General features: G+C 35.0%; 1 protein-coding gene across 1 annotated transcript in view; it reads left to right on the top strand.

The window, feature by feature from the left end:
- galnt17 (polypeptide N-acetylgalactosaminyltransferase 17) overlaps window positions 1–4,937 on the top strand; it is a 28,938-nt gene extending 24,001 nt beyond the window's left edge. Inside the window, exons 10-12 of the mRNA XM_015032849.1 lie at window positions 524–619; window positions 3,229–3,390; window positions 4,569–4,937. Of these exons, the coding sequence (XP_014888335.1) occupies window positions 524–619; window positions 3,229–3,390; window positions 4,569–4,703 (393 nt within the window). The 3' untranslated portion in view covers window positions 4,704–4,937. The remainder of the gene's footprint in view (window positions 1–523; window positions 620–3,228; window positions 3,391–4,568) is intronic.
- The last annotated feature ends 5,023 nt before the right edge of the window (window positions 4,938–9,960 follow it).

Here is a 9,960-nt window from a genome sequence, read left to right as displayed (position 1 = left end):
CACCTTGAGTTTTTTTTAAAATTTTTTTTTGAAAAGAAGTTTTTTATTGATTTGGAAAATTTTGCCTGATTTTTTTTTTTTTTTTTGTTATGAATTATTGTTATTTTGGTTCTTAAAATACCAAAATGTCCACTTAACTTTAGATTTTGGCCCATCTGATGATGCAGTTTTTGAGTATTAAATGATTGATAATTTGATCAGTTGCTCAGTTCTTGAGTAGATTTTTTACCAAATACCTTTTTCCTCTTCCTTGAGTAATTTCTTGGATGGATATTTTTTACTTTTACTTGAGTAAAATTATGTTGAAGTATTGCTACTCTGACTTGAGTTAAATTTTTGGGTCATCAGTCAAACTGACATGGAGGTCAAAGCTTCTGCATCTCAGAAATAAAACAGAACCTCTAATTGGGAGAGTAGAAATGTGCAATTAAAGTTTAATGATGAAACTAAAAAATCTGATTTATTTTTCTCAGAAAGCTGTGCTGATTGGCTGACAGTTTACGTGTTATTGTTTTTCCCTCAGATCCGTAACTCCAAAGTGAGCCACCTGTGTATGGATCAGGGTATGAAGGAAAACCACACAGCCACCCTTCACCCCTGCCATGGCTGGGGTCCTCAGGTAAAATACTGTGTGCTTTAAAAAAAAATACAAATAAATACATGGTTTGTGTCTCTTTAAGCTGCACGTATTATTTAACATTTTTGTACTTCCATTTTGAGTTTCTACTGATTCTAAAAACAACCTAAGTGCTTAAAAAAACACCTAGGTGTTCATTTAACAATAAGCTTTTGTTTTTTGGTATCAGAAAATGAGCCGTTTCAGAAACCTTCAGAATGTAACGTCACAAATCAGCAGGCACTGCCCGATACCTAGCAACCCCAGTGGAACTCTGGCCTCTCCCCCTAGTTACCTAGCAACCCCAGTGGAACTCTGGCCTTTCCCCCTAGTTACCTAGCAACCCCAGTAGAACTCTGGCCTTTCCCCCTAGTTACCTAGCAACCCCAGTGGAACTCTGGCCTTTCCCCCTAGTTACCTAGCAACACCAGTGGAACTCTGGCCCTCGTTACCTAGCAACCTAAGCTGAGTTCCAGCCCATTTGGTCAGCTGGTTTTACCGCAGTTTGTGTTGTGCAGGGTGGTTTATGTTGTGGTTTAGTTATCACACAATATGACATCTGTAGTCCCTCAAGGTAAAATCAATATAAATATGTTACAGTGCAATATAGGCAGCTTCTTCTAAAACAAGAGAATAAGAATAATAATAAATAAAAAGCATTTTTAATATAAAAGTTACAAAGTTAAAAAGAATTTAAAAATCAAGTTTTATGTGTGCTTCATGCAGCTCTGGAAAAAATGAAGAGCCCAGTGAACTGAAGCCCTTTGGAAACCTGCTGGTTTTCCACCTAACACTGATTCCTGAGTTAAAACATTTGTACTGTCGTTCTAAATGAATATAAACTTGTTTTCTTGGCATTATCTGAGGTCTGAAAGCACTGCATCCTTCTCATTATTTTGACCATTTCTCATTTTCTGCAAATAAATACAAAATGTTTGCTTGGAATTTCAAAGACATGTTGTCAGTAGTTCATGGAATAAAAGAACAAAGTTCATCTTACTGAAACATGTACCATTAAAAAGTAAAATCAGAGAAACTGATCATTTTAAGTGGTCTGTTCATTTTTTCCAGAGCTGTGCATGCATAAAACCGAATAAGATTAAGAATGTCTGCTAGAAAAGACACGTGTTTGGTTTTGCAGGAGGCTCCACATCTGCTTTTCAAAGACGTACGGTTGTTTAATTGTGCATCTGTTTGCAGTCATTTTCACCTGCAAGTGTAAACGTTGACTTGGGGTTCGTGGCCTGCAGCAGCTTATTTGGACTTAAAGTGACAAAACATCCTAAAACGCCTCAAGACAATCCAAACTGATTAGATTAAAACCTAAATATAGAAGAGTCTTTGTACAAAAAAATGTAAAGAACATGCTTTGTTTAGGCCAATCCTAACCTTTCAAAGGAAGCATAACAGGTTAGCTTTAAGAAATCTACTAAAAACCTCCTGTGTTTGTCAAACAAGCTCAACTGAAAGTCTCTCTGGATTGAGTTTTGCTGTCAGAGGGAAAATGTTTGTCTTTCACTTTTTTTGTGCGGAGTCAGCAGGTGTCAGCTCATGAGCTGCTTCACTCTGCAGGCTTCCAGTTTTAGCCACAAACAGGTGCTCAGGGCAGCACTGAAATGTGCAAAGATCAACAGATTTAAAGGATCGTTTCAGTTTGGTCAAGCCTCATTTTGTTTTGCAATTTATTTATTCATGCAGGTTTTCTTTTTTTTTTGCCTAATGCAATAAAAAAGTTTATTTTTACCAGAAAAATTGGATTTGGTCCTGAATGCATGAAGGAATCTCTTTCATGAAGGAATAGTGTATTCATTGAAATAAAAACAGGCGGTGCTTTAATCTAACATAAATGTTTCGTTCATCCATTGGGATTATTTTTATTCCAAAATCATCATATTGTATAACTGAGACATCTGAAGTTGACTATATTCATAAAACAGTTTTTTTGACCTATATGTGTGAAAAGCATGAAAGTAAATTTATTTTTTGTTGTAGTGGCATAATCTCTCGCAACATGTCTTACACATATAATCCTGTTGGATTATAAAGTAAAAGGGCCAAAAGTGTCACCAAAATCATTTTAAGAAAACTGAATTTTAAAACTTTTTGCAATGAGTTTAGGAGAAAACTTTGGTTTCTTTATTTCAGATGGAGAAATTCAAAGTTATTGAGGCGAAAACACAATCTGAGCACATAAAAGCAGCTTTCCTTTCTCTTTTTGATGCTTTGATGTTACGTTGTTTGATTTTACGTTCTGATGTTTTATACGGAAACATCAGAACTTTAATTGTTTGCAGCAGCTTTGGGAGTTTCTGTGGGTTGGGACAGAGCAGACTGAAACTGATAACACTAATTAACAGGAAACACAACACAAGCCAGTGGAAAACAAAGATTTGTTTAGTTTCTCATCATCTTCCGGAACAACAACACCTCATTTTGCTTAAAGCAACTAAAATTAGCCTGGATGATGAGAGGAAGTTCCTGTCAGAATCAGTCATGGCCCAAAACTTCTCATATTTTGAAATTGCAGAGGTTTCAACATCAGGACTTCAGTTCTAATAAAGTTTTCCTTCATTTTTGCCTTTTTATAAGAGTTTTTTCTTGTCTTCGCTCAGTTGGGACGCTACACCAAAGAGGGTCAGCTGTTCTTGGGTCCGCTGGGCAGCACCGGAGACGACACTCGCTGCGTGGTGGACGACCAGATCAGCAGCTTTCCCCAACTCCTGAACTGTGACAAGGTGCCCAACGCCAAGCAGAAGACATGGAGCTTCTCCCAGGTGAGCAGGGAGGAAAAGGGAAGAGTCTGAACTGCAAATAAAAACATAAAGTTGTGTACGTCTTCCCCAATATTTGTTATTTCAGGTGGTTCTGGTTCTCCCACACAGCAAAAACAAAATCTTACCAAGTATTTTTGATCTAGTTACCAGTGCAAATGTTTGTTTTGTCTGATTTCAAATGCACTAACTTACAAGTAACTTTTCAGCAAGAAATATGAGTTTAATTAAATAATTCCTTAATATCGATGAAAAAGTTCTTTTTCCATTGCCAGATTACTTAAATTATGAGAAAAATGTCTTGCTATAAGTAAATAATCTGCTAATGGAACTAATATTTTTTTCATCAATACTAAGGAATTATTGACTTACAACAAACTCATATTTTTTGCTGAGAACTTAGTTGTAAGTTAGTTTAGTCTTGTTTTAGGTATACTAAGATATTTACACTTGAAAATACACAAAATTTCTCAAGATTTTGTGTTTTTGCAGTGCATCCCAGTTCTCTTATTATTTACTTTACTTCCTTCCTAAAAGGTCAGAGGTCATTCTGTTTTTACATCAAATGTTTTTGATTTGAATCTGGGCATTGTGGCCAATAACGTAACAAAGTTTTAGGAAACTATTTAATTCTTCCATCCATTCTGATGTTAAAGTAAAGTTTATTATTCTGCTGTTTTATTTTTTTCTCCTGCAGAAAATTTAAATTAGCTGATTTTAGCTAAATTTTTCTTTTTTTTTTCTCCGACTCGGATACCGGTTGGAGCTCAGGAAGAACTCCCTGCTGTTGTTCCCTCTTTGAGTATATTAATTTAAAATATCCTAATTATGCATCATATACTTATTAACATTGGATGTACCTCTTTGAAGTAATAATAATAATATCCCCAGTAACTGATCGAGTTAATAATTAGCCAAAGGGATCAGAGCGTTTTCTACAGATTTGCTGATTATATTCCCATCGCATCAATATTTCATAATCTGAAAGCTAATTTCAAACTCTTTTTGATAACATATGATAAATGTGATTATTGCAGGGTTTTTGTTGCTGCACAGAAAAAGCTACATGATTTCATCTACTTGGATTTTTTTAATAACTTGGATTCTCTATTCAGCTTTTTGATTGGTTCCCTTTAACATCAACCAAGACGCATCCTGACTCCTCTGTCCTGCTCCTGCAGAACGACTCCATCATAAACCGGGCCACGGGTCGGTGCCTGGAGGTGGTGCCGGCCAACGTTTACTTTGGCCACCTGCTGGTCCTGCAGCCCTGCTCGGGTCAGAAGTGGACCATCAAAAACACCATGAAGCAATAGCCGACAGCACAGCCCGTTTCCTGGGCTGTGATTGGCTCAGCCTGGTCACAATGAGCCAATAAGACGCTGATGCAAACCTTCAACAAAAATGTTTTATCAAGACTTTGGGTGCCATGAAGATTAACGTGAATTATTTTTTATAAAATGAACATTCAGAATGACAAACTAAGCATGAGGACTGATTCTGTCTGATTTATTTTGACTTAATGTGTTGTTATAAATCCTCTGTGTGTGTGCATGTGTGTGTGCGCGTTTGTTTGTCATACCTTGTGGGGACCATTTTCCTGACACTACATTGTGGGGACCACTGCTCCTGTGGGGACCGGAGCCTGGTCCCCACAAGGGGAAACGCTGTTTTGGGGTCAGGGGTCAGATTTAGGTCTAAGGTGTTGAGTTTTGGTAAGGTATGTAATGGTAAGGGTTAGGGTAAGAGTAAGATTTAGGCTGTAGAAATGAATGGAAGTCAATGGAAAGTCCCCACAAAGATAGCCACGCAAACGTGTGTGTGTGTGTGTGTGTGTGTGTGTGTGTGTGTGTGTGTGTGTGTGTGTTACTGCTGTACAGTGCTTCGACGTTCATGACTTGAGATTCAATCAACCAAAAATGTCTGACAGGAAGAGCAGAAGCTCTGGAACCGCCCTTCATTTCGGTCCATTTCTTCGTATTTCATGTGTTTCTGTTTCATTTTAAACTGGTTTGGATGAGCAGCTCTGCAAATTCTCTGAGGTTTTCCTCAAATTTCTGGCCACATTTTCCCTCATTTTAACAACAATTTTTAGAGTTTTCTGTAGATGACAGAAAATAAAACAACAAAAATTGCTCAATTTATTGGATAAAAGTAAAATTTTAACAACAAACAAAAACAAAGGCTGCACTCTGCCATATGCTGCCTTCATAATCTGAAATATCAAAATGAAAAAAAATAATCAAATGAAAAACTGGAAGAGAAGCTGGAAAATTATTGATTTAAAACTTTTGCACATCTCCTTATGGCTCATTTAAATAGTTTTACTATCTAAATCTCTGCAATATTCCATTCCTTGTCATGTCCTGTAAGGTGTTTTTAAAAAAAGTGACGCTCTGTTCAGAATGTAGTTACAGAAATCCGTTAGTTGTTGTTCCAGATTTTTGTGTAAAAAAGACGAGATCCCATCTGTGATTAAATAAATTGATTTACGCTCCTAAATAAACATAAAGATATTTTTTACTTTTTGTCTTTTAAAAGTCTAAACCTTGTAAATATTTATAATTTGAAGAATAAGGCACTGTAAGTGTTTAAAAAGCTGTCAAAAAATAAATAAAATAATTTAAAAAAATGCCAAGAGGGCTAAAGAGAGAAGTGAGCTTTCAGTCATTTTACCTGGAGGCATCCAGTAGCATCACACAGGTTAGCATGAAAACTTGAAGCTCATTGGAGGAAAGTTGAGTTTGTTTATCTAAGTGCCAAAACTAACAAAGCACTTTCTCCAGACTGCAGCAGAGAGAAACGTATCGACGACTTTCCAGGCTGAAATTGTTCCGACTCTGAGAAGCGAGATGTCAAATAATTCAGTGTTATTGTTTTGGTTTCTCAGATTGTCTTCCAATAAACAAAATGGTTTCCTGGGTTTTGCGTGGCTGGTTCTTTAGGAAGCATTACATGAATACCGTTTGTGTGTTAGAGCCGCTGCAGACAGAAGAAAGGAGCACAGATCTGCTAAAAACTGACATTTTGAGATTAATCTTTAACATCTTTAATTTTTAATATTTGAAAATTACACTTTTTTATAGAAACTTCCTGATATTAATCTAAAAATTAGAATTTTTTCTGGAAAATGTTTGAGGCATCTAGTTTTCAGTTTCTTTTAGGCTCGATTGGATAAATTTATTTTCACTAATAAAAAAAGGATTTGGGTCACTTTCTCTCAAAACACTTGCCATATTTAGCCGAGTTTAAGAAAGAATAAAAGCTGATTTTTGTGCAGCTTTTCAGTAAAAGTCTCTGGATAAACTTGGTTATAAAAACACGAATACTTTATGCTGCATTTTGCATTTCCCTGTGTAAGAAAATGTTGACCGTTTTTAGCTTGATTACAAATTAAAAGTTTTCATCTCCGTCTAAAGGCCAAATTTGTGCCAGTTTTGAATTGCAGTCGGGGGCCAGACAAAATCAGTCCAAGGGCCACGAATGGCACCCGGACCGCACTTTGGACACCCTTCAAGTAAGGCATGTTTTTGAGCCTTGGTTGCATTTTGTGTCATTTTTGCCTGATATTAGTAGTCTTTTTAACATGAGTTTTTTTTAAGTTACACAAGTTTTTTTATTTTATTTTTTAGTCTAAGTCTTTTTTAAGTTATATGTGACATTTTTTTTATTCTAATTTTCAACCAAGTCCAGTTTTAGCCTTAATTTATTTTTCCTTGCAGAGAATAATAAATTAATGCACCGTTATGCAGATGACGCCATACATCATGTAACCAAACCCAAATCTCAGATAAAGTTTGTAACCTTGTAGAAACCTTATCAATGTCCTGGTGGGTAAAAACTGCATTTTCTCATGTGGCATCAGAAAAAGTCTAATTTTAATTAGCTTTCAGCGTAAATCCTGATTAGGACATCCCTACAGCTTCTCTGTTGCATTTTCTTTTTTTGCTTCAATAATTTGGATGTTTTTGTTATTTAAATCCACCACATGTTGTGAAACCAGTAGTCTGAATTTAAAGAAATTCCCCTCCTCTCTGTCATCCACACAAACCTCGATTAGACAAGCTTTGGCTCCATCAGCGTTACAAAAGAATCACATCTAAATGTCACACAGCAGCAGCAGCAGCCAGGCGGCACAACGCTGGATAGAAACATCCAGAGATGTGAAAGTTCCAGATTAAACTCTGATGTCTCCATATGTTCCTGAATGAGAAACCAAACTCCTGCTGCTCAGTGTCAGCATCCTGCTGTGGATGAAGCATCAGCTCATTTTGGAGATGTAAATGAAACGGGGAGCGTCTGCAGGAGCACAAGGCCCTGTTTGAAGCTGCAGAGGCTGGTGTGGCATTCAAGTACATCGCGTGCATGCTAACACGCCCCTGATCGCTGACCAGACTTTAAACGACCACAGGAACAAAAAATCATCTAATGATGAAAATCAGCTCTGGAGATCTGGTACATTTGGATCAATTGAGCACAAAATGTTTCATGCATTAATGTAAAATAAACATTATTATCATTTTTTATTATTATGAACAAATTTATCTGTTTCAGTAAAATAGAAAATGTACATATCATGCATATGTGGTGAAATCCAACTTATTGGCATCTCAGTTAAAATCTAAAAAAAATAATCTTTTAAATTCTCAGATTTATTTTCTAAATTCTGACTTTTATTCAACTGAAAAAGAGAGAAAAAAATCTCACATTTGTAAATGTTTTTTTTAAACAGCCATTAAACTGTTAGCACCCTTCAAATTCCTGCAAAAAAAAAAACAAAAAAACTTTTTTTTGGAGATGTGGATCAAAGGAAAGTGGCCATAAATTTCTATAACTATTAAATGCCAGGGAAATCTTCCTCTATGGTACCAAACAAATGCAAACATGTGGCGTTTGCTCATTTGAGGTTTTATGCAGCAAACCTTGCAGTTGGGTTGGGTGTAAACTGGAACTCCTGGTTTTTCACTCTGCCAAAAAGAGACAATTTTTATTTGTGAGGCTTTCTCCAACATAAAGAGCAGAATAATGACAATCATTTTAAATCTCCAACCTGAGATGAAAACAAAAGCACCAGTAGAATAAAGAGGAAAAGACAATTTGTCTTAATGTTATGACCAAAACTATCAGGCAGGAAAACAAACCACAACACTCGTTTAAATCCACTTCATTTTCCTTTAAGCTCATCAGGTTTTATATTACAGTGAAATTATCAAATTATCTTTTAAGAAACATATACCCCCTTTACAAAATGGACTTAAATTATTCTATAATAAAAACGTTGCTAAACGCAGCAGCTCCCTCACCTCGGAGTCTGACAGCTCCCCCTGGTGGTCAAATATGTTACACTGTGGGTTTCACATTTAACTGAGCTGTGAAGAGATTTCAACCCGAAATTAAAAAAATGCATGAATAAATAAGTAAATAAATAAGTTAATAAGCGGAACATCATGAACCTCCTGTTATTTTCTGATGTTTTGTTCCTACAGAATTAAAGCATTATTGCTCCTTTTTTTTTGACATTTTAAGAGTTTATCTTTAGCTGCTTTCTCTGTTGTGCCGGCTATGCCAAGAGATGGGAGAGTTCATTAATTACTAAACTCCTGTGTCTGTGATTAATTCATGTTTCTGTTTGTTAAACTGTCTTATTGTTCTTATTTTATGTTTTTACCAAATCAACCAAACAATAGGGAACTAATAGTGAAGTAATAACAGGTTTGTATCAGAATTGAAATAGATATTTTGAGACATTTAAATTGCTTAACAACTCCTGCAGCCATTTTAATTAGTTTAAACCAAGAAGAATCAAAGATTGTTCTGAAAATTATCAGGTATGAAAACGAGAGAAAAAGTAATTCAGAAAGTCTTTCTTTCAAAACACATGAAAGAAAATCTGTTCGCCTGGAAAGAAAATAGGGAAGGAGGAGAAACCAAAACAAAACTCTACAACTTTAAGGTTTAAATATCAGAAACAGAAATATGTTTTACTCTGAATTTTGATTACTTTCCAAACATGAACATCCTGCTGCTCAAACAGAAAATAAACGTCTCCAGTTTAGATCAAAATATATTTTTGCTTCACTAAAATTTACTTGTTTCAACTTTACTGTTAATTAAACTGAATATTTGAAGTTATACTTGAAAGATGCTACAGAAACCAACAAAGAAATCTAGAAAAGTATTGATTATATGGAAAGTGTAAAAAAATAAAATAAAAAAAATTAAGTGTAACTAATTTATCCGAACATTTTTATCTAAAGTGCCATTTTTTAAAGTGTGATTTTTAATATTTTAACTTTGATTTTTTTTTTATTTTGTAAACAGAAGCACATTAAGAAAACTATTTTTAACTGTTTGTTCTAATCATGTGGTTTAAACAATTTTATACTTCAATTAACTACAAATTAAAAAAATAAAACCTGTTAACACAATATTTTATTTATAATTTAATAAATTAACCTGTTTTGAAAAAAAAACTCTAAATTGATATGTTATTCATTTCTGTCATTCACACAAAAAACTTTTCGTCTTTCTTCTTCTTCTCTTGTCAGTAAACAGTTTACAAACTGGAATGTC

Source organism: Poecilia latipinna, unplaced genomic scaffold, assembly GCF_001443285.1.
Source record: "Poecilia latipinna isolate Pla-1442-1.1 unplaced genomic scaffold, P_latipinna-1.0 Scaffold15, whole genome shotgun sequence".
In the NCBI taxonomy this organism is placed as follows: Eukaryota; Metazoa; Chordata; class Actinopteri; order Cyprinodontiformes; family Poeciliidae; genus Poecilia; species Poecilia latipinna.
The sequence above is the reverse complement of the archived record's forward strand: the minus strand, read 5'-3'. Positions and strand labels throughout refer to the sequence as shown.